Source organism: Marmota flaviventris, chromosome 18 (assembly GCF_047511675.1).
Source record: "Marmota flaviventris isolate mMarFla1 chromosome 18, mMarFla1.hap1, whole genome shotgun sequence".
In the NCBI taxonomy this organism is placed as follows: domain Eukaryota; kingdom Metazoa; phylum Chordata; class Mammalia; order Rodentia; family Sciuridae; genus Marmota; species Marmota flaviventris.
This window is the reverse complement of record NC_092515.1, coordinates 5,087,053-5,111,306: the sequence shown is the minus strand read 5'-3', so window position 1 is coordinate 5,111,306 and position 24,254 is coordinate 5,087,053. Positions and strand designations below refer to the sequence as shown.

The 24,254-nt window shown below is 59.0% G+C and overlaps 2 protein-coding genes across 2 annotated transcripts; one reads left to right on the top strand and one right to left on the bottom strand.

Annotated features, from left to right (window-relative positions):
* Positions 1-404: 404 nt before the first annotated feature.
* Positions 405-14,933, top strand: Iglon5 (IgLON family member 5). The gene is made up of 8 exons (XM_027924147.2): positions 405-483; positions 8,162-8,240; positions 8,901-9,133; positions 11,137-11,256; positions 12,504-12,638; positions 12,827-12,947; positions 13,417-13,571; positions 14,752-14,933. Exons 1-8 carry the CDS (start codon positions 405-407, stop codon positions 14,838-14,840), a joined length of 1,011 nt encoding a protein of 336 aa, XP_027779948.1. The 3' UTR covers positions 14,841-14,933.
* A 1,823-nt stretch (positions 14,934-16,756) lies between these two features.
* Positions 16,757-24,249, bottom strand: Vsig10l (V-set and immunoglobulin domain containing 10 like). The gene is made up of 10 exons (XM_027924144.3): positions 24,197-24,249; positions 23,277-24,110; positions 22,545-22,838; positions 22,129-22,413; positions 21,259-21,513; positions 20,287-20,565; positions 19,461-19,757; positions 18,544-18,657; positions 18,172-18,326; positions 16,757-17,681 (listed from the first exon to the last, which is right to left on the bottom strand). Exons 1-10 carry the CDS (start codon positions 24,234-24,236, stop codon positions 17,610-17,612), a joined length of 2,625 nt encoding a protein of 874 aa, XP_027779945.2. The 5' UTR covers positions 24,237-24,249; the 3' UTR covers positions 16,757-17,609.
* Positions 24,250-24,254: the final 5 nt, after the last annotated feature.

Below are 24,254 nucleotides of genomic sequence, written 5' to 3'. Positions count from 1 at the left end.
ATGAGACTGGAACCTGCAGGAGGGAGCCGGGTTTAGGAAGAGTCTCAGACCCGTGTTGGAGCCCGGAAGACGCGGGGTGCCCGGGGCGGCGGGGTGGGGGCCGGGCCGCAGTAACAAAGGCCTCTCCCTCCAACAAGCAACCCCCCCTCGGCCCCGCCTCCGCGGCCCCCCGCCTCCCCTGATTGGCCGGTCTCCCTGCCCGTCAGCGCCGCCCCCCTCCCCGGGTCTGCTGCAGCTCCGGCCGCCTCGTCGCGCCCCCCCAGCCCCCTCCCCCCGCCCCCGCCGCCCCCCGGGCCGGTGCAGCCGCAGGCGGGGTCCCCCTCCCCCTCCCCCTCTCCCCCAGGCCTCGCGCGCCCCGGACCGGCCCCCCCTCTCCCCTCCCCCTCCGCGCCGCCGCTGCCGCGATGCCCCCCCCTGCGCCCGGGGCCCGGCTCCGGCTCCTCGCCGCCGCCGCCCTGGCCGGCCTGGCCGTCATCAGCCGAGGTACCGCAGCGCCGGGGGCGGGGGGCTCGGCCGGGACGCCTGGGTCTGGGGCGGGGGATGGGACGGGGTGCGGGGCTGCGTCCCCGGGCCGGGAGGGGAGCGCTGGACGCCGAGGTCTGGGCCCGCCGCAGGGGTTGCATTCCCTGGCCGGGAAGGGGGTCCTGGCAAGTCCCGATCCGCGCCCTGGGGCCGGGGGATCGTGTCCCGGGGCTGGATCCTGGGCCCAGGGGCGGAGGTCCGCTTCTCGTCGCCTGCTAGCAAGGGGGTAGCGGACACCTTGTCCGGGCCTGGGGGCCCAGAGTGTGTGCCTCTGGATCGGGGAGGGGGCTCTGACGCTGGAGTAGGGGTTCCCAGGCATGATCTGCGAACCGAGTTGGGGTGCTGAGGAATGATGCGGGTCAAGGGTCTTGCCTCTGCCTGGAGAGGGTCCCTAAGGGAGTTCTTGCCTGGGGGCTGGGGCATGCGTCTCTGGACAGAAGGGTGGGGGGATGGATATCTTCCCAGGGTCAGTAAAAGTAGGGGACACAGTGTCCACAGACCTAAATCCCAGGGCCAGGAAAAGGGAGCCAAGAGCTGAATCTCCCAGTTGAATCTTCTAGGTTAAGAGAAAGTGTTGGCATTTGGGGTGGTGCAATTATGTGGGGGAATGGTACTGGGATCCAGGAGGTTGGGGTGCTGGGCTGGGAACTGATTCCAAAGCTCTGATGAATGTCTGGATTTCTGGTGCTGGACAAAGCATGAGAGATGGACGGATGAAGGACAGGGACCCATTGGAAGCGGAGGGGAGGGGGAAGGGTTGATGCAGGTCACAGGGTTAAGCTCAACCCCACCAGTGGAGACTGGGGGGAGGGTCTCCAGCTGAGCTGGAGGGAGTTCTGGTGGAGGATGTGTGGCTGGAGCCTGTGTCTCCCCTGCAGGGCCTGGCTGGGAGGGGATGGTCAAAGAGATGCCCCCAAGGGGAAGCGGAGAGTAGGAAGCCGCTGGGTGGGTGCTCCGGCGGGCAGGGAACAGTGCTCATCCAGTGTCTCTGGAGGATTCCCCAGGCCTTGACCTAACCAAGGGTTAGTGTCAGGGACAAGAAACCCCAACATAGTGACCTCAGCATCAAAGAGGCAGCTGCTCTCAGCCTCCCTACCATATATGCACAGCCACACAAACACCGCCACAGCACTCTGCCCCAAGATGCACCTGCAGACACCCACAGTCGCACAAACACATCCTCGTCCAGACAGGACATCTATGTCCCCACACCAGATCAGGTCAGGGCCAGAGTGGGCCAGAGCACCAACCCCTTGCTGGTGCAGAAGGCTGGGTTGTTATCTGATTTGCAGACCTGCTCTGTGTTCCTCTCTGTCCCTGTCATGGTCTCTTTGGGTCTCTGTGTCTTGGCCATTTCCAGAGACTCCTATCCTGTCTATTATTTGCTGGGGACATTCCATCCATTTCTGTCTCTGGGTCTTTGTCTCACATCTGTCTCTTTGCCTCTCAAACTGTTCCCCATGGTCACCTCCCAGCTCTCTTCCTGGCTCCCTTGTTCATACCTCAGTCCTCCTTCACCTGTTTCGTTCTTCCCTTCTTGCTGCCTTCTTCCTCCCCCAACCCCCTGTCCCTTTGTGACCTATTTATCCTCCCTTCCTCCCTTTCCCCCTTTACTCTCCAGGGAACTTCCCATCTTCCACTTTCTGTCTTCAAGACCCCAGAAATCATTGCCATGCACACATTCTGGGTGGGAGCACTCACTCGCAAAGCCAGGAGTAGCCTGTGACCTTGGTCAATTCCAGCCTCATTGGTGGTATTAGGTTCCCCATCTGAGAACCAAGGACAAGAGATGATGGGGTGGGGGTGAGCCATGACAGCTAGGTGCCAGACAGGCACCCAGCCCACCCACCCACCCACCCACAATTTGCACTGTCTGAAAATAAGCCCTTGGCAAGATATGCAAAATAGTGCCTTCTCCTCTTTTATGGTGATGTTTTCCAAGTTACGAGCTGCACATGAGTAGAACAGTGCACCTTGCAACAGGTATAAGAGCAAACCCTGCGGTGCCCCAGCCTGCCCTCCTCACACCTGCTCTCCCAGAGCTGGGCCAGTGGCGGCTTCTCTCCCTGACACAGGCTCAGACTCAACAGGTCAGTGGAAGAAGAGGACTGGTTGGTTGGGTGATGTTTGTTTGTTTTTCCCAAAATAGAAACAAAAATAAGCCCATTTCTTATTTCCACTTTAAAAAAGCTCCGTGGCATCCATAAATATTAATCTACTTTTATTTTTTTTCTAAATCTTTTATGCCAACACACACACACACACACACACACACATACACACATCCTCAAGTGTACATATTCATTCACAAAAGTAGTTACACTGTATCGTGAAACAATTCAACAAAATCAAAAGGCAGCTGTAGCAGGGTTGGAGTTCTTTTGCTCCATGGGCAGCTGGTGGAGGGACAATAGCCAAGAAGGGGACAGGAGGGTCGAGTCCCAGTGCTGCCCCTGACCAGCTGTCCATGGGACCTCTGAGCTCCCAGATTGACGGAATGGTGGGCTCTGCTTCATTGGTTCATTTAGCAAATGTTTATTGAGCCTGGAGTCCCTGCTCCAGGCACTCGGGAGACGTGCATGGCCGTGAGCGGGCCAGACCGAGTACTGCCCTCATGGAGCTTGTACCACTTTGGGACGGAGAGGTCAAAAGGCAATTGCAAAGTCTCACAGACAAATAGATGGGTCACTTCAGAGAGTGACAAATGGTATAAAAAAGATAAAAGTGACTTGGGAATGAGTTGGCAGTTTGATTCTGGGTGGTCTAGAAGATGAGGCAGCAGAGAGTGGCCTGAAGGAAGACGAGAAGTCAGACCTGGACAGGTCCTGGGGACAGCAGAGGCCCTGTGGTGTGGACCCCCAGTGAGATGGCAGCCAACAAGCAGCATCCGGTTCCAGGGTGCCGGGCCCACCGTCCAGACTCCAGGGCCTCCCTAGTGCAGGAGGGGAGCCTGCAGGCTTCCCGGGTCAGCAAGCGGGGAGTCTGGGGGTCCCTTGTGCCAGCTGCACCAGGCCCACCCCTTCTCACGGCCCTCCCCAGCCAGATCCTGGGCTTCCTGGTCCCCACTTCACCAAACCAACTCCCTGGAGGACCCGCACGGGCTCACACCCACTGCCAGGGCCCCAGGGCCCGACCCATGGCTTCTAGGACTGTGGGATCGGAGCACTCCTACCCCAGCCCACTGCAGGGTCCCGGCTGGGCCTCAGTTCTTCCAGGAACCTCGGAGAGTCTTCCCCAACTCAAGGTCACTCAGCTTCTAGAAATCTCTTTCTCTCTCCAGGGAACTCACCTGTCTGTGACCTTCATTCCTGAATTTATCAAAGGAGTGTGAGGCCCGCTAGTCTGGACTGTGTGGATTGTAAGTCCCTCAGGGCAGGGATCCCCGGGGGTCCTGTGTGGTCCCGGGGTCCCCCAGGAGGCTCCTGGTGCCTGCAGCTCCGCCTCCTAACAGCCAACTCCCGGACAGCCCTTGCAAGGACGGGGCCACACCAGCAGCCCTACATGTGCCCCTCAAAGTTCCTCTTTTAGTCCACCCATGTCCCAGGCAGGGAGGCGTGGTCACCATTCCCACTTACAGGTGGGGAAACCGAGTCTTGGAGAAGGGAAGTGATTGTGGGGCTCTGTGGCAATGCTCAGGTTTGAACCAGGCGGTTCAGCTCCCTGCTCTGTTCTCTTGGCCCCCAGGGGAGCTGTGCTGGGTTGCGCCGGGCCAGGAACAGCCATAGATGTTTCTTTAAAAAAGAAGGTGCTGGCCAGGCACAGTGGCGCAGGCCTGTGATCCCAGCAACTCAGGAGGCTGAGGCAGAAGGATTGCCAGTTCAGGGCCAGCCTCAGCAACTTAGGGAGACCCTGTCTCCAAATTCAAAAAACGAACTGGGGATATGGGTCAGTGGTAGAGCACCCCCAGGTTCACTCTCCAGCACCAACAGATAAAAAGAAGGTGCTGCTGGGAATGGCCAGCATGTCGGACCCTCATGCCAGGCTGGTCGCGGGGATCCTTCACGGAAACCCTGGTGGAGAACTCGTATTGTTTTCATTTTTTCCATTTGGGCAAACTGAGGCTCAGGTTGACCGGGGGTCACCCAGGCTGGACATGGTGAGCAGACATTTGGTTTCCCAGTCCAGCTCCTTGGGATCTGTTATCTCTAAGGACCTTCCGTTCCCTCTCACACACACTTCCCAGCTCTGAACACGGCCAAGAGTCAGGTCCTCAGGGAACCAACTCCTGGTCCGGTGAGGGTCATGAACACCATCTCAACTGAGTCACAGGGGGCCCAGAAGAGGGGGCATGGGCTTTGCCTTGAGCAGAGAGGTTCTCCTGGAGGAGGGGCGTTCATGTCGGTGTCTTGAGGCATGAGTAGGAGTTCGGGAGTTGAAGTGTGTCACCGTGTCCATTTAGTTATTCATTCATCAAGGCCTCCAGCCGGCCAGCTCCTGTGTGGGGAGATGCTAGGGACCCAGACGTGAGTCAGAACCAGGCTCTGCCCTCAAGGAACTCCTAGTCTGCAGGGGAAGTCAGACAGCACCGTGTACTGGGCTCCAGGGGAGGTAGCCCAAGCATGTGGGAAACAGACGCTCGCCTGTTTATTGATCAGTAAGTGTCTCCTGAGGCCTCCTGCAGACCAGGAGAGCTGGGCCTTGCTGGAACCCTCCATCTGGTGAGGACAGCAGACCTGACACAACCCAAGGTGATTGGGGCATGCAGGGGAGGAACCAGGCTCAGGGACAGAGTCGGCTGTGGTCACTGAAGAAGCTCAGCCCTGAACCAATGAGTGGCCCCAGTGACTACGGCCCAGAGAGGGAAAGGGACTCACCCAAGGCCACCCAGCACAGAGGGGGGGCCTCCTGATCTCAGAGTTTTGGGGTTTTGTGAGACAGATGCAAAGGCCTGAGATCTCCATAATCATAGATACAGACTAGGAACCAATGACCTGCTTGAGAGATGGATTTGCTCATCATGCATTTCCTTGGACTGCCCGAAAGCCAGGCTCTGAGACAGACAACTTCTACCCAAGGTCATGTGACCTGGGAGCAGGGCAGGAGCTCCCCTAGGAAATCTGGGAGGGCCCCTGTGCACTGGGAAACCTGGAGAAGGGTTCCAATGGGACAGTGCGTGTGCTGGGAGAAGAGGGCCGTGCAGAACTGGACCTCACAAGCCAAGGGAGACAGGGCCCGATAGTGACACCAGGATTCCCAACAGACACCAGGCTGAGGCAGCCTGGTTCTGGGGGCACTGGGAGCCCCAGGGGTGCAGTCAGCTCTGGGCACAGGAGACACACCTGTGGCAGGAATGTGTGTGTGTCTGTCAGTGTTTCTGACCGAGTGTGTCCTGCTCGCCTCTGGAGGGCCCCCCTCCCCACCCCAGGGCCCAGCCCTGCATCCTGCATCCACTGAACCTGGAGTGGCACCTTGGACAGCTCCACCTTCAGCCTCAGGCCTTCCTGTCCTGCAGGCACCTCTCAGTGGGACGATGCCATGTGCTGTGCCCCTAGCGGGCATCCCACAGTCTGCTGTTTGTGGGGCGGAGAGAGCTATGGTCCAGAGCAGGAGGTTCAAACATCCTGCAGTGCACACTACTGTCCAGCCCCAAATGTCAGCAGAACTGAGACCTGGGAACCCTGGCCTAGGATGCAGGTCACCAGGAGGTGGCCAAGTCCTGGGGAGGCGAGGTCTGTCTGTCTGTCTGTTTTGGCCAGCCTGGGAAGGGATCTTGGTGCCCACATGTGACTGTCTCAGAACTGAATGGTGTGACATGACTGCCTCTTGGTCCAGGTGTGACTCTGTCCAACTCCCTGTGTGGCTGTGTGTGGCCATATGTGATCTGATCGTAGGTGACAGCATGACTTGGTGCACCTGATCCTCAGCCTGGGGTGGCCTTGGTGTCTGAGGGGATGTGACAGTGCAGCTGTGTGCTCGTGCAGGGTGTGGTTTTGTGGAACTCTGACCCAGGGCCTTCCAGAGTGGGGCTGGGGCGCGTCCCCTCAGGCCGTGGTGTCAGCGTGACAGGTCAGGTCAGCGTGTGTCGCTTCCCCTGGGTAGGCTGTAACCAGACGTGGACTTGGCAGCCCCGCTGGTGTGGGAGGAACCCTGCGGGAACCAGTGGCATGGGGGGGCTTGGTCTACAGGTGCTGCTTGACAGGGACTGTCCCCCTCGGCTGAGTGTGACAGTCTGACTGCTCCTGGGGCAGAGCTGCTTTTTCCAGCTGACCTGCTGGCGTGTGTCTGGGGCTGTGGGTGTCAGTGTGACTCAGTGTTCCTCTGAGCAGAGCCATAGCTTTGTGTGTGACCGAGGGGCTGGGACCGTCTCCTGGCCTGCCGTGGCTCTGCGTCCTTGCCAGGCCCTGGCGACTGTGTGCGTGTGTCTGTCCTGTCGTGAGCAGGCTGTGCGTGGCAGCCCGCTCCATACCTCGGGGGGAGGACCAGGCCCTGGCCTGGTGAGCCAGGCTGAGGGGCTCCGCGGCCCAGGTCCACACCCGGTGCTGGCCTGCCCACCGCAGTTGGCTGTGTCCTGGCCCCTTCCTGAGGGGCTGCTGATGGAGTGGGCCCCCGGGAGTCATCGGGGCAGCATGGGCAATTAATTCATTAGATTAATTAGCTCCTCTTCCCAGGCTGGGGGTGGGGCAGCCGCACAGGGCCCTCCCGCTCCAGGCGCCAAGGTCATCCAGCTGGCTCCCTCCCTCCCTGCCCAGGGCTGTCTCCACCGCCTCTGCGTGCCCAGCCCCCACTCCCTGGCCCCTGTCCAGCCGGCCAGCCACGGTCCAGAGAGGGATGAGTGGGGGGGAGGGTTGATGGGGCCCATGGGCCGCACTGGAGTGTGCAGGTGGGCATGGGTGTGTACCCACAAGTGTGCTTGTGAGCACAGGCCGCAGGTGTGTCTGGCACACGTGTGTGTGCAAAGGTTTGTGTGTGTCCATGCACCATGCCTACAGATCTGGGTGTGATGTCTGTCTGTGTTGCGTGGGGCATGCTGGCTCTGTGTGCCTGTGGCATGTTTCTGAATTCATGTGTGTCTGCGTACAAATGGGGGTCTGTGTGCACGTGGATCTGTGCATGTGGATCTGTGCACACGCATTCCTTATATGTGTGTTTATACGTCCTGCACGTTCACAGCCTGTGAATATGTGTGTGCATGCATGTGTGTGTGTATACGCATGCATCTACACAAGTGCCTGGGTGCTTGTACCTGTGTCTGTGATGTGGTGTATCTGTATGTCTAAATGTGTACACATGCCTCATCTGTGCACATGCATGTGTATCTGTGTAATTATGAATTTGCACATGGATGCCCCTGTGCACTGTGAATGTATTCTGTATGCTCATGTAACTGCACATAGATGTGTGTCTTCATACCCATGTCTGTGCGTGTGTGTTATGTGAACATCTCTGCATGCGTGTGTGTGCACACATGCATGTGTGTATCTGTGCCTGTGCTGTGTTGGCTGTTGCCTCTGTGTCTGGAGATGTGTGTTTGTGTGTCCCTGTGAGCCCACCTGTCCCCATCTGTCAGTCAGGCCCAGTGTGTGTGGGTGTGTCTGCCATGTCTGAGTCTCTGACAGCATCAGAGGATGCGTGTGGAAGATGTCTCTGTGTCCCCAGGGTGTGTGCTCACGTGCCCTCCTGCCTGCCCTCTCGTCCACAGGGCTGCTGTCCCAGAGCCTGGAGTTCAGCTCCCCTGCAGACAACTACACCGTGTGTGAAGGCGACAACGCCACCCTCAGGTACCTCCTGCCTGCAGAGTCAGGAGTCCAAGTCCTCTGTCCCTCCCCAGTGGGGGCAGGCTGGGGCCATGACATCCCCATCAGGCCGAAAGGAGTGTGGACTCTGAGCCCAGTTCTGCTCCAGAGCCTCTGTGTCCCTGTCCGTCCCAGGAGTTCTGCGACTGAGACACCACGTCCAGGATTGAGAGTGCCCACACCCCAGGCTTGGCATGACGTGGCCGCGTCGTAAATGACAGCAGGGTCACTGCCTCGCCGGCTCGCTCCTCACCTCACTCAGGGCCCTGTCTCCTCTCTCTGGGTCTCTGTCCCTCTCTGGGTCCTTGTCTCCCTCCCTCTAGGTCTCTGTTGCCCCTCTTTCTGGGTCTCTATTCTCTCCCCTGGGTCTCTCTCTCTCTCTAGGTCTCTGACTCCCCCTCTCTGACCCTCTGTTGCCCCTCTTTCTGGGTTTCTGCTCCTTCCCTGGGTCTCTGCCTCTCTAGGTCTCTGTACCCCTGTGTCCTCATCATCCCTCTTCCCAGGGTGCCCGTGCCTCTCTGGGTCTCTGGCACTTGACATCAGCCCACGGGCTCTCTGAGGCTCAGCTGCCACCTGCCTGGGTGCACAGCAGGGTCAGCCTCTTGGACTGCGATGTAGAGAAACCCTTCCTCCCCCACCCCACAGCTGCTTCATTGACGAGCATGTGACCCGCGTGGCCTGGCTGAACCGCTCCAACATCCTGTACGCTGGCAATGACCGCTGGACCAGCGACCCGCGTGTGCGGCTGCTCATCAACACGCCTGAAGAGTTCTCCATCCTCATCACCCAGGTGGGGCTCGGGGACGAGGGCCTCTACACCTGCTCCTTCCAGACCCGCCACCAGCCGTACACCACTCAGGTCTACCTCATCGTCCACGGTGAGCCCTCGGCCACGGCCCGGGATAGGGTGAGGGGCGTGGGAGGAGGGGACTCGTGACAGGCTGCATTATGGTGAGAATGGGGACACATTCAAGTAGAAGCCGGGCACAACCCTGCCCTCATGGATTTCAGCCAAGCAGAAGGGGGACGTCACACTCCTGGTGACACTTCATTGGACGGTTTCTAGAGCGGGAGAGCTGCAGGGTGAGGGGCGCTCAGAGGAAGACAGGCACTCTGTGGAGCCATCTCCTGCGTGCCCACTGCGTGGGGTTGTTCTAGACGGAGGATACCAATGAGGCAGGCTGTCCCTGATCCTTGGGAGCAGATTTCCCCGGGAGCGGCTCAGGGAGGGCTCCCAGGTACAAAGCCGGTACCAGAAAAGAAACAGTGCCTCAGGGATCCACAGGACCAGACCCGGGGCTGCGAGGGCCCACAGCAGGGGGGGAGGCACAGAGGGCCTAGAGGTGAAGCTCCGGAGGCTACTTCCCTGGCCAGCAGAGTGGCCCGGAAGACAGCAGCACACGAGGGGAAACGGCCCGAGACAGGGAGTCCTGACAGCTCAGGAGCCGGCCTGCCTGGTTCCAGACTCAGGGCCAGCACCCACCTGTGAGCAGAGGCCTCGGGCTCAGCCTCCTTCTCCTGGGATGGGGACGGTGCTGGCACTCATGCAGTGCAGGACGTCCTCAGTCAGAAGGGCCACCTGTATTTTATCCTTTATAAGAGAAGAAAAACCTTCTGCCAATTAAACTGTTTTCCTATATCACAAGCCAATCCTGATTAGAGAATGTCCAAAGGGAGGAGGGGAAGTAAGGCACAGTGTATTAGAACTGGGGAAATAGGGTAACGCCCACCCAGAAAACAGGGTGCGGGCCTAGTGGCTGGGTTTTTGTAAAGCAATTAGAACACAATCTACCACATAGGAAGTGTCATGTATATATTTGTTAAGTTAATTTTAAAATAATAATAAATAAAATAGCCAGGCATGGTGGCAGGAGGATGGAGCGTTCCAGGACAGCCTTGGCAACTTAGAGACACCCTGTCTCAAAATAAAAAGGGCTGGAGATGTGGCTCCCAGGTAGGAAACCACCAGGCTCAATCCAACATACCCCCCAAAATCATAATGACAAATAAATAAAAGTGGAGCCAGTAGAGCCAGGAGGGAGGAATCAGACCAAAGATAAAGTTAGGATGAAAGCAGAAAAGACAGACAGACAGACAAAGCCAGTAATTAGACAGGGGGCCAGGCCCAGGCAGCGACCACTGAGAAGAGGACAAAGAGTCAAGTGAGGAAACAAAGGGAGGGTTAGAAGGTCTGGGTCTGGGCCTGGGCCCTGGGTCTGGGGGAGGGGATGGGCCTGGACCCCTGGGTCTGGGGGAGGGGATGGGCCTGAACCCCTGGGTCTGGGGGAGGGGATGGGCCTGGACCCTGGGTCTGGGGGAGAAGACCCTGGGTCTGGGGGAGAAGACGGGCTTGGACCCTGGGTCTGGGGAAGGGGACAGGCCTGGACCCTGGGTCTGGGGGAGGGGACGGGCCTGGACCCTAAGTCTGGGGGAGGGGACGGGCCTGGACCCTGGGTCTGGGGGAGGGGATGGGCCTGGACCCTGGGTCTGGGGGAGGGGATGGGCCTGGACCCTGGGTCTGGGGGAGGGGACGGGCCTGGACCCTAAGTCTGGGGGAGGGGACGGGCCTGGACCCTGGGTCTGGGGGAGGGGACGGGCCTGGACCCTGGGTCTGGGGGAGGGGACGGGCCTGGACCCTGGGTCTGGGGGAGGGGATGGGCCTGGACCCTGGGTCTGGGGGAGGGGATGGGCCTGGACCCTGGGTCTGGGGGAGCGGATGGGCCTGGACCCCTGGGTCTGGGGGAGGGGATGGGCCTGGACCCTGGGTCTGGGGAGGAGGCCTGAGGCCTGGACCCTGGGTCTGTGGGAGGAGGGAAGAAGGCAGGCCTGGACTTCCAGGGGTGCACACAGGACTTACGCTGACCTCTCCCGCTGCCCACAGTCCCTGCCCGCATTGTGAACATCTCCTCCCCTGTGACGGTAAATGAGGGAGGCAACGTAAATCTGCTTTGCCTGGCTGTAGGGCGGCCAGAGCCCACGGTCACCTGGAGGCAGCTCCGAGGTGAGGCCCTACCCCTGACCCAAAGCCTCTTCCCCAATTCTGCAGTCTGGGCCCCTCCTTCCCCATATTCCTGGCTGGACTCCCAGATCCCCCTTCTCCAGCCCTTCTGGTGTCTTGATTTCCCTTCCAGCCAGATCTCCAGTTATTTCCTCACCAGACCCCAGTACTGGCTTCCCACTTGCTGCCCAGTCTGGGCCGGTACCTCCAAAGACCCCACTAAGCCCTGGCTCTGGCTTCTCCCACCTGCTCACTGATTCTCCTAGACTCAGCTCCCCACCACCAGATGCCCTAAGCCAAGCTGCAGCCTGGGCCCTGGCCATACACTCACCTCCTAGTCACACCCCACCTCTCTGCAGCTCATTGTTATAGCCCAGTGGTTTCAAAATGTGGTCCCCAGACCCCAGCATCAGCATCCTTTGGGAACTTGCCAGAAAGGTACACTCTCAGGCCTCTGCCCAGACCCAGGGGAGATCAGGAGCCCCCTCCACCTCACCCCAGTCTTTTTCAGCAAGCCCTGAGAACCACCACTCAGGGCTCCCTCCAAATATGACAGCACCAGGCCCAGACATCACCCTCCAGCCCTTTACCTGGCTCTCCACTGCCAGATTCAGATCTCTGGATCCTCACTCATTGGGTCTCTGGAGACCCATGGTGCCAATTGCTAGGTCCTAATCCCTGGATCCCCTGAGATCCCAGAACCCTATTACTAAGCCTCAGATCCCTGGATCCTGCCCCATTGTGTCTTATGAACCCCACAATCCTGATCTTGAGATCCTGGATCCCTGGGTTCCTTAAGTCCTAGGGGTCCTCTGTGTGCAGAACTGTCACAAGATTGCAGATATCTAGATAACTGATTCTGATAATCAGATATCAATTCCCTGGACCTGAAGAACTAGGTCTCAGAATTCTGGATTCTTCCCCATTGTGTTCCCTGGATCCTTCTGAGATCCAAGATCCTGGAATCTTCCACCCCACTGGATCCTCTGAAGACCAGGATCTGAATCATAAGATCCCAGATCCCTGGATCTTCTGAATCCTGAAATTCCAGGACCCTCCCCACTGGGTTCCAGTGCCTAAGTCCCTGTCCTCACTCTCCCTCCCCCTTAGGCCCCTCGCGGCTCCTACTGCCCCGGGCACTCCAGGCCTTGCTGTGCCCGCCCCGCTGATGTGTGTCCGTGTTGTGCCCGTGTTGTCCCGTGTTAAGTGTTTGTGTCCGGCCCCGCCCCCTCCTGCTCCCTCCCCCACAGACGGCTTCACTTCCGAGGGTGAGATCTTGGAGATTTCTGACATCCAGCGGGGCCAGGCCGGGGAATACGAGTGCGTGACTCACAACGGGGTTAACTCGGCGCCCGACAGCCGCCGCGTGCTGGTCACAGTCAACTGTGAGCGCCCACCCCCACCCCGGCACTGGGCAGGAAAGAGGGGTGGGCCTTAGGGCCCTGGGGAGGCGGGGTCTGTATGTTGGAGAAGGAAGCTGGGCGGGGCTCCTGGGTCCGAGGGAGGAGGCTGCTGGAGTGGCACCCTGTAGTCCCCTCGCTGCTAAAATTAGCCCATGCTACACCCTCGCCAGATCCCCCGACCATTACGGACGTGACCAGCGCACGCACCGCCCTGGGCCGGGCAGCCCTTCTGCGCTGCGAAGCCATGGCCGTGCCGCCTGCGGACTTCCAGTGGTACAAGGACGACAGACTGTGAGGACCGCCCCGGGGCCGGCCGGGAGGGGAGGAAAGGGGGAGGCCCTCGGTCCCTGGAATGGCAGGGCCAGGGCGCGGGGGTGGAGGGGCCAAGTTCTGTGTTCTGAGAAGTGAGGGTCCAGCTTCTAGGTGATAGAGTCCAGGGAGACTAACCTGGGTCCCGCGATGAACGCCGGAGCCCGTCTCCCCGGACTCTTCAGGGAGAGGTCTAGGGTCGGGAGTCTGCTGAGGATCTGGCGTGCAAGGGGACCACTGGGACCGGGTTTGAGAGCCCTTAGGAATTGGGGGTTGTGGCGCACACAGGGAGAGTCCAGTGTCCCTCGGGGCGACCGTGCTTGGAGAAGGAATCCCTGAGGAGCTAGAGAGCTAGAGCCCAGATGCTAGTGGTCGCTGGAGGAGGCTGAGTCGGGGTACTGGGCGCTGCTCCCAGGAGGGTCTGGCCCAACGCCGATCCCGTCCCCGGCAGGCTGAGCAGTGGCGCGGCCGAGGGCCTGAAGGTGCAGACGGAGCGCACCCGCTCGATGCTTCTCTTCGCCAACGTGAGCGCCCGGCATTACGGCAACTACACGTGCCGCGCCGCCAACCGGCTCGGAGCGTCCAGCGCCTCCATGAGGCTCCTGCGTGCGTCTGCGCGTGGCGGCAGGGCAGGGGTGGCGGGTCGGGAAGGGGAGGCAGACACCCCGGGACCCACCCCCTGACTGGCCCCGAATTTAGGAAAGAGGAACCATGAGACTTGAGCAACGCGACTGGGCAAAGAAACCCATCCACTGGATCAACACTCATTGAGCGCCCACTAAGGGCCAGGTGCTGGGGACACAGCAGTGCACAAAAGAGACAGGATTTGGGGATGCACAGAGCTCGTGGCCTAGTAGTAACAGGAAAGCATTTATGTGGGCACGTAGATAAATAAGCAAATACATGAACAAAATAGTGTTTTGAATATCAAGAAGAGCTGGCAAGAAACGAATAGATAGGATTAGAGGTGGCAGGTGTTACCCAAGGTCATCAGTCAGGCTACCCTGAGGGGCATCATTACTCTGAGACCAGAATGATAAGAAGCCAGCCTGTGCAATTCTGCTGGAAGGGCTTCACAGGCAGGGGGACAGAATTTGCAAAGGTACTGTGAGAACAGCTTGGTGTAGCAGATAAATTGCATGGAACCTGGGAGAAAAAGGAAAGTAGCCCTTGCCCCATTAGTAAGGGGTTTGGGCTTATTGTACTGCAGGTAAGGCCACTGGGGGCAGTTAAGCAGGGAGTGACATGTGTTGAGACTTCTAAAGACAATCACTTAGGGCTCTGAGATGGAGGCAGAGAGCTGGCGGGGAGGGCAGCTGTAGAGATCCAGAGCTGGGTGGATGGACAGCATGAAGCTTCTCTCCAGAGTCGCCTTGGAGGTGGCGCCATGGGGCTAGGTGCCAGACTGATGTGCGACGCTAAGGTAAGGGAGGAGCTGAGTCAGAGTGCTCCTGAGGCTTGGGCTGGAGCTGAAATATTAATATGCTCAAGTGTTGAAGAGGGAGGGGAGGGCGGCCAGCCAAAGGCAGAAAAGTCCAAGAAACAATTTTGGGCTTGCGGAGGATGAGACAACTGGTGGAAATGCTGGACAGACAGATTCTAAGACAGAAGGACAGGGCTAAAACAGTGGAACGGAGTGGAGAAGATCTGAGAGTGTGCTAAGACTCACAAAGCAGAAAAGTCTCAGGAAGGCCCCCGAGAGGCGGCTTAAGACGAGGCACCCAGAGGGACACCCAGGAAGCCTCCCCGCTGCTGCCTCCGTCCCTGACCCTCCCTCTTCCCTCAGGCCCAGGATCCCTGGAGAACTCAGCCCCGAGGCCCCCGGGGCCGCTGGCCCTGCTCTCCGCCCTGGGCTGGCTGTGGTGGAGGATGTAGGTGCAGCCCAGGGCCTCCCCCTGCAGGGGGCCTCGGGCCAAGAGCAAGAGGAAAAGGGGGAGCCAGCGCCGTGGGTCTCGAGCGGGCAGAAGAGCTCTCAGCCACCGAGAAGGACGAGAGGAAGAGGAGGAGGAGGAGGATCTTTAGAGAACCCATCACTGTGAGGGATAACGCAAAATTATGCATCTTTCTACAGCCATTCTCGCCACCCGTTCACGTTTCCAGTTGTGACCCACCCCCGCCACCCCACACCCCTCTCTTAGCTCAGGCTGTCAACGGGCTCGTGTGTGGGTGGGTGTGTGAGTGTGAGCCCGCACGTATGTATAGGTGTGTGTGGGGGGAGGCTGGAGGAGGGGACCAGCAGTCCTCCCCCGCTGCCACCCCGTGTCCCCTGCCCCGCCCTGCTGCCTCTCTCCTCTGGCTGGAGGTAGGTATGTGGGTGCTTCTCTGTGAGGCTGTGAGAGAACGGCCAGGCTTTCCCACGTGTGCACGCTGCCCGCCCCTCCCCCTCGCTGTCACTAGGGCAGGTCTGGAGCTGGGCAGTTGCTCAGCCTTCAGGAAGAGGTGAGGGCTGCCTTGGCAGGTTCCTCCCTGCTGCGCCACCTGCTGCCTGTAGCCAGAGGCCCCATCACTGGCTCAGTGGCCTGAGACCTTCCACTTGCCCTGCCCCTCCCCACCCTGGACTTTCTGGCCCCCTCCTGGGCCATTCGGTGCTTCCATCCAACTGTCAGGCTGGTGACAGAAGTCGCCTGTCTGCCTCAGTGCTTTGCCCCACCCCCGCCACCACTCCCCTTGGCCACCTGCAGTACCAACCAGCTCCCCCCGGCCCTGCAGCTGGCCCACAGGTGTGGGCTTCCCGGCCTCCCACTCCCTGGCCTCCACCAAATGTACCTCCCAAAGGCTAACCTGACCGTCCTCACACACAGACACACACCCACACACCAGCGACTGTGACCAGCAATAGCCCCCTGGCTCCAGCTGTCCTGTAGCCGGTGACCAGCTGTTGATCCCTGGTGGGCCCCTGTTGTCAGGAAGGGATGCTGAGGCTGTGGCCTCAGCTCTGATTGTCAGATACTCCACCCTGGTACACCACAACACACAGAGTGGGGGGGGAGGCGTCACAGACATCCTGAGCCCAGAAAAGATGCCATGTCACCAGCTCCAACTCCCTGGAGACCCTCTATAACCACCCACCCACCCACACCACACCACCCAGAGCTTGGTGGAGAAGAGGGCAGAGAGGGGCGGGGGAGCAAGGGGGCAGTGACTGTACCTCAGACAGGGGCGTGGGCCCCATCCCACATTGTCTTCCATTCCCAGGGTCCAGGGATCGGGTAGGGAGGGGAGGGCTGCTGGGCGGGGAGGGCGGGGGGCCCTGGGGGCCGTGTGTTCCGATTCATGGGGAGTGTTGAGACCACCGCACCAATAAACGCCTTTTTCCAAAGTCTCTGCCTGCAGCTGTCAGTGTCATTAGGAGTTGGGAGTGGAGGGTATGGGGACATGGATCTCTGGAGGTGCCTCCCCAGCGTCATTCCCACCCCCCACTCTCTCTTTGGGGCCTTTAAATTGGCCCATTACAGCAGTGGCCCCTAATTGGCTTAAGCCACTCCCCAGAGCCCATCTCCCACCACAAGTGGCTCAGAGATGGGCACACGGCCCAGCCGGGCTACGGAGGGGGTAGATTCATGAGGAGTGGTGAGTCTGCTGGATAACAGGGCTCCAGGATGCACGGCGGGCATCTGCAGGGTCACTGGGTCGTAACCTGAAACCAACCGCCTCCATATTTCTTGCTGCCATTTATCTTGTTATCTGCAGCCAGGAGAATCCCCACTGGTGTACCCCAAATTCTCAGTGAGATAGCTGACATGCAGGAGAGAGCAGCAGCGAGCCCAGCCCTTCACTGGCACCAAAACATCTATCAGTCAACAAATAATTTATTGATCGCCTGCTGTGTGCCAGGCTTTGTGATAAGTGCTGAGATAATGTGTGGTTTCTGCCTCTGTGACGCTGTCAGTGTAGAGCTGGAACCTAAGCTACGCATAATGATGTGTTTACATGTGAGGAGGGAAAAGTTCAGGGGCTCTGGGACCTAACCCATGACCAAAGAGAGGTGAGGGGAAAGATGGTCTGTGGTAACGGCTACCTGGGAGCTGATGATCGATATGGGGAAGACAAGTGCCCAGACAGAGTGAATCCAGGGACAAAGGCCTGGAGGGGGAGAAACGCTAGGGAGGGGCTGGGGTTGTGGCTCAGCGGTAGAGCGCTCACCTAGCACCTGCGAGGCCCTGGGTTCCATCCTCAGCACCACATAAAAATAAATAAAGGTATTTAAAAGAAAAAGAAACGCTAGGGAGCAGGGTTAGTCCTGGGAAGAGGGTGATGAAGGCCAACAGGCCAAACCACAAGACCTTGGAGGTCCTTGAGGAGTTTAGATAAAATCTAAAGAGTCTAAAGAAAAGAAGGAATCCTGGGAGCTGGAGGGGGTGTGGCCCAGAGGAGGCAGACAGGAGACCAGTTCAGGGAACCTGGACAGGCTCCCCTCCAGCTCAGAGGAACACGCCGGCCCTGCCTGTCCGCCCCAGAGCCGGAACTGCACTTTTCCAGATGTGCAGGACCTCCTGGGCTGGGTCTACAAACACAGGGTAAGTCTTCTCTGTGACGAGACAGGGAGTCCCACTTTCAGGGCCCAGCCCTCAGTCATAGCTGGCCCTACTTGCTGCTGGATCCTTGCCCCAAAATACCCCGTGAAGAGTGGGGCACTGGCTCTGATCACACCTGCGTGGCTGTCCGAACAGTTCTTGGTCCCCCACCTGGAAAGATGACTGGACTGGGGCTGGTGGCCTGGAAGAGAAGCAAAGTAGGGGTGATCTCAGGAGGCACCCTGGATGTGACATGACTCACCCACATCATTTCCCCAGCCTAGCCCAAACTTTTCAAAAACTAGCTGTCCCTCCCCCTGCCCCCCATATTTGACCACCATTGGAGGGGCTAAGACATGCAGCAGCAACCCAACTTTAATGGGAAACACGGAAATTCCACTGCCTCAGGGAGAAAAATGGAAGGTTTGACTAATTTTTATGAAAATCAAAGGAGGCCTCACCTCATTCTCCTTTGGAGAAGATACTAGGATGCACACTTCTGTTAGGATACCTAAAAGCTGTGCAGGAAATCCTGTCCAGATTTTTTTTTTTCCTTATTAAGAAATAAGGTTTTACCAACTTTGTAAGCCGACAAACAAAGTTGGAGACTGGAATTAAGAAACGCTCATCTCCCTGAGTATGAAACAAGCTCCGTCCCCATTCTGGGAGGAAATGGGGACAGGTGCACTCACTTGGTAGGCCTTGGCTTTGTTAGAGTCCTTCAGAGGGACTTGGAGGGGCAGTGGCTGTGGGGTCTGTACTGGGCTCACAGTCTGCATCTTCTCCTCTGGAGAGATGACCCCAGGAGCCAAGGCTGCAGGATGCTTCTTTTTCTTTGGCGCCTTCGCTGAGAGAGGAGGCAGAGAAATAGGAACATGTGATTGGCTGCCCCAACATGCAGACCCAGCCAATAGCAAGGGAAGCTGGGGTGAGAGGCGGGACCTTACTTTGATTGATCTGGAGGTAGGAAGGTGGGACATGCTAGGACTGCGCTGATTGGCTCACTTAGGTCTCCCTTTTTCTAGCCCCTCCCAGTCGGCCTCCTCGGCAGGTTCCCCACTCACCCTGGTAGCACCGCAGGCAGTAGATGCAGAGGAGAAGGAGTGCAATGAGCAGTGCCAGACCTAATAGGGAGCCCAGGACAATGCCAGCAATGGCACCGGGGCCCAAGGTGGGGCCTGGAAGAGACAAACAGAAGGGAGAGAAGTTTCCAAACCCCTAACTCATCCTTCCTGTGAGCATCCCGTGCACTGTCCCTCTCAGAACACAGAACTTGGGGCTGAGCGCTCTCAATTCATTTAACGTTTTCTGAATTACGGACTACCCAGTGCCTGGCAATTCGGCCTCGTGGTGAGGATCCACTGGTGGGCAAGACAGCCCAGATGCCTACTCCATGGGGATTCATCCTAGGAGGGCAGCAGAATAAGGAGCAACAACTAGCATAACGACGGACTGGACTAAGAAGGGAAAAAACCCCTGTGATAGACACAATGGGAGGGGAGATGATGTTTAGCAAGGGTGATGGATTAAGGTCTCTAAGAAAGTAACAGCTGAGCAGAGATCTGAAGAATAAGAAGTTAGTCAGGCTAAACCTGGGAAAGGGTGTTTCGAGAGGAGAACAGAAAATGAGAAGGCTCAGAGGTTGGGAAGAGCCTTCTGGGTTCAGTACAGGGTAATGTGGGTGGAAGGAGAGAAGACGAGAGAGAGGGAGAGGGAGAGGGAGAGGGAGAGGGAGAGAGAGGGAGAGAGAGAGCCAGAAAGAGGGAACATGGCTCTGAAGACACCCCTATCTTGGACTTCTGGCCCTGGGAGCCATGAGAGAATCAACGTCTGCCATTATAAGTCGCCCAGGTCATGGTACATTGTTACGGTGCCCTAGCAGGTTACCAGAGGGGGAAGACAAGCCACTGCAATAGATTGAGAATGGCTGGCCAGAGTTCTAAGAGGAAGTCCAGGAGAAGATGTCCACGGCCCGACTCACCTGCCTGGTAGACCCGGCTTTGGGATGGAGGCCCTGGCTGGGACCCCAGTCTGGGCAGGATGCGCAAGGTCCAGGCCCTGGGAGTCCGAGGAGGGAGGGGCAGCACAGCTGAGCGCTCCCGAGGCCCCAGGATAAGCAGGGAGATCCAGTCCTCATAGGCTGTGGCTCTGCCCAGTTCAGGTCCCTCTGTCCGTGCCTGGATCACAAAGCTGCTGATCAGGGCCCCACGCTCCACATCCCAAGTCAGCACTGCCGCATCCCGGGCTCTCTGCAGCCTCCATGAGGTGATGGAGGGGCCTGGGGATGAGGGGAGGGGGTGGCTGGATTCTTGGGAGCTAGAGAGGAGAGGGAAAGGGAACTGGACTCCTAAATCCCCTACATGGAGAGCTACATTCCTGTATCTGGAAAGAGGAAGGAGCTAGGGGCCCAGGCTTCCGCTTCTGAGGGAGGAGGCTGGGCCTGGACCCCTGGGTCTGAGGGAGGAGGCTGGGTCTGGACCCCTGGGTCTGAGGGGGGAGGCTGGGCCTGGACCCTGGATCTGGGGGAGGAGGCTGGGCCTGGACCCCTGGGTCTGGGGGAGGAGGCTGGGGCTGGACCTCTGAGTATGAGGGAGGAGACTGGGCCTGGACCCCGGGGTCTGGGGGAGGAGGCTGGGCCTGGACCCCTGAGTCTGAGGGAGGAGGCTGGGGCTGGACCCTGGGTCTGAGGGAGGAGGCTGGGCCTGGACCTCAGGGATGAGAGAGGGGGCCTGGACATACTCCTGGGTCTGGGAGAGGAGGAGGTGGGAGACTTAAATTGACAGGTTCTTGGAATGGGCGGGGCTCACCAATAAGGGTAATCTGGTCGACCCCAGTACCCAGCGCCCCACTGCAGAACACGGAGTAATTTCCCAGGTCCACATTCAGGCTGAAGTTGCTGATGAGAAGCGTCTGCCCATCTTGGCTGATTCGCAGGCGACCCCCGCCTCCTGGAGCCAGGGGCCTTCCTTCCCGGGCCCAGGATGCTCGAGAGGGTGGGAGACAGCCAGAAGCCTCCAGAGCCACCTCTGCCTGCCCTGACCTTGTCTCTTGCACCAGCTGATGTAGCAGCACCTCCCTGGGGGCCTCTGTAGGTGACAGAAGCCCAGTTAAAAGTCAAGACCTGCCTAGTGTGGTGAGGCCCGCCTGTAATCCCAGCAACTCAGGAGGCTGAGGCAAGAGGATCACAAGTTCCAGACCAGCCTGGGCAACTTAGAGAGACCCTGTCTCAAAACAAAAAATAAAAAGGGCTGGGGATGTAGCTCAGTGGTATAACCATCCAGGGTTCAATCCCTAGAACTGGGAGGGAAAAAAAAGGCAAGACCGTATTCTCCACTGGAATAATAAGTCCCGTGTCCTTCCATAAATCAAATAGTGGTGAACCCAGCACTGTGGGGGAACTGCCCATTCACTCTCTCATTCATTCATTATCTGATATCCCCAGCAAACACTTAACTGAACATATGTTATACATGGACAAGGGCTGGGAAGCCCATTATGCTCAGCTATTCATTACTTTGAAAAAAATAAAAATAAAAAGATTAATGTATCTTTCTAAATATAGGGACTGCCCTGTTCCTGAGACCAGGGGGAAAACCCTGTCCCTGCCCCCTCCCCACCTTGGAGTACAGAAAAAAAAAACCTTGTTGCCTCTTTAGGTTCAAAGAAAGTGAAGTTCTGCCCTTTCCTGGAGTAGAGGGAGATTCTCCCCGCCCCACAAGTCCCAAAGGACCAAAGGAAAGTTCCCTTCTCTCGAAACAGCAAAGCCCTGCCTCTCTCACCCGGGGTGACAGTGCAGGTGCGCGTGGCCACCAGGTGGCGAGCAAGGCAGACGACGGGGACTCCACTGAGCTGGGGGTGGGCGGGAACCACCGCCAGGAGCTCGGAGGGCTCCGGACCCGCGCGCACGCCGCGGGGGAGACCTTGGAACTGCAGGGAGGCTGCAGGTACCCCGCCTGGCCACGAGCAGCGGAAGTGGAGGCTGCGGTCCCCAGGACCCCCTTCTACCGAGCACTTTGGGGGCCCGAGGGGCAGATCTGCAGAGGAGTAGAGATAAAGGACGGAGTCGGTCTCCCCACCTTCTCCAGGGCTGCCTCTCCACGCTCGGACCCCACCACTTCTTTACCTGTCCCTTTCTCTGGCTGACTCAGCTCCCTGTTCCCAGTAATCCCCGCTAAGCGCGCAACTCCTGAACGCCCCCCTTTCCTAAAACTGCAACTTCACACACGTAACCCAGCCCTTTCCTTTCTAGCTCCACTCTCTCCCAGGTCACCCCGCCCCCTCCTGGGTTACTCCACGAGACACCTCCCCTTTTCCTAGGTAGCTCCGCCCTCCCGGGTGGACCTAGCCTCCTTGTCTTGTGACTCCACCCCCTTGGCCAGGTAACTCTCCCTTGGCTGATACCACTTGCTGGCCCAAGCAACTGGGTCCCTTCCCTTCCCTTTCTAATCCCACTCTGCGCCGTCCGCCGTCTCCTCCTTCTGGTTCCGCCCTTTCTCCTAGGCGTTCCCGCCCCTTCTACCAGCAATCGCCGCCCCCCGCCCCGCCGCGGGCCCCACCCCACACCACCACAGCTGTCCCAGCTCCTCCTGGCTGGCCCCGCCCCTCCCCAGCTGGCCCCGCCCCAGCTGTGGCGCCCCAGCCGCTTTCACCTGCCACCGTAAGGTTGCGCAGCGAGCGGCGCCGGCTGCCAGTGCGCGGGTTCGCTGCGAGGCAGGCGTAGGCGCCCGCGTGGCCTGGCCCGACGGCTGGCAGCAGGAGGCGCGGCCCCGCGGGCACTGCGGCCTCGGCCGGGTCCGCCAGGCTCCACGTAATGTCAGCCGGCGGCCGCGAGGCGGCGGTGCAGCGCAAGGTCACGTTGCTGCCCGCAGTGACATACAGGTCCGGAGCGGCGTCTCGACTGGAAGACGCTGTGATGACCGGCGGATCCGGACCGTCTGGGGGAAGAGGGAGTCGGGATTGGGCTCAACCGGGGCGTCTCCAGAAATCCCGAGACCAGGCCACTAGTCCTGTTCTCTCCTGGGATTCCAGAGTGACTCCTAGCCGGCTCAAGGCAGCCCCCACTCACAGAAGACGCTGACGTTGGCCGCAGCCTCGGTGTGGCCAAAGGGGCTGCGGACGCGGCAGGTGTACCGCCCATGGTCGCTGCGCACAGGGCGAGCGATGAGCAGCTGGTCGCCCTCTGCGCGGATCCGGGACGACTCTGCTCCCTCAGAATCCGCTGCATTCAGAGCACGGCCGTCTCTGGTCCAGCTCAGCTGCCCACAGCCTGGTTTCCAGCCCACACAGCGCAGCCGGAGCTCCGCCGCCCCCTCCTCCGTCTCTGGGGTCTCTGGCTGCACAGACAGCTGGGGTATGGGCTCTGGAGAGGGGCAATGCCCTTAGGATCCGTTCAAGGAGCCAGGCCCCAGTACTCACTCTCTTATTCCCAGGACTTCGCCCCCAGCCACCGCCTCCTTTTAGCCGCAGGAGTCTGGTTATCCGTCCCTTCCCTTTCCTCTCCTTGACCCATGATGTCTCCTCCCTCCAACCCAGGAGTCCAGTCCCAGCGGCTCCTCACTCAGACCCAGGGGTTCGGTCCCCAGTCCTTGCTCCGTCAGACCCAGAGTACAGGCCCCAGCCCTCCTCCCTCAGACACAGGAGTTCAGGTGCTCCCTGCCCCAGTCTTGATCTAGGTCCAAGCTTCCTCAGCACCCCTGTCTCGGTCCCTTGTCCCTTTGGGGAGGAAGCATCCTTACAACAGAAATGGCTTGCCCAAATGTCTCAGCAGCCTGCACTTGTGACTCCAGGGCCCACTTACCATACACATTGACTGTGAACTCCTGAATCTGCCGAGAGACCCCACCCCGGATGACTTCAGCTGTGTAGACCCCGGCATCATCCAGCTGGGCAGAGGCAAGTTCCAGCCCCCCTCGGGCCTGGTCGAATCTCAGGCGGTCTCTGTGTGCAGGGTCCAGGCTGATCAGAGGAGCCCCTGGCCCCAAGCCCCCAGCTGCTAGCACCTTGGAGCTTCTTCGCCAAACTACCAGAGGGGCAGGAGGAACAGGGCTGGGGGCTGGAGCCAGGGAGAGTCGGATGGTAGTCCCCACCAGCACAGCAAGAGGCCCCCCAACCTGCTGGGGGAAGCTTGCAGCTGAGTGGGTCTCCAGAGGAACTTTGGATTGGGGTCTCTGGGCAGAGAATTCAAGGTCCCGATTCTCAGGGGGGAGTTTTGAATCTGGGGCCTCAACAGTCACTTTGGAGTCAGGAAATTGAGCAGAAATGTTTGAAGTTGTGGTCTTAACAGAGAAGGAAGGCACAGGACTTTTGGCAGGAAACACTTCTGAACCAGGAATCTTAGAGAAGGTGGGATGGGGGCTCAAATGTTGACCCTCGGCAGAAATATTTGACCAGAGGGACTCAGACACATCATTTGAATTTCGGCCCTTGGGAAGCCAGGTGGAATCAGGAACTTCAGCAGAGGCTTGTGAATCCAGAGAGAGTTTTGGAAAGTTCTGGCTGGGGGGTTTGATGGAGGGAACTTTCGAGCCCAGGCTGAGGGAGGAGCTGGCTGAGTCCAAGAAGGAGGCGGAGGTAAAGTTGGTTTGCTGAAGTCCAGAAGTGGCTCCCAGGGCAAGCATCCTTAACGGAGGGGCTGCAGAGGAGAGGTAGGAGGGGTGGGCTTTGGGGGAGGCTGCTAGGAAGGGGGCTGGTGGGGAAGGGGTCAAGAAAGGAACTTACCCAGGAGTAGGAAGAGCAGCAAAGCCTGCAGGAGGTCCATGGTGCTGGCCGCACCCCT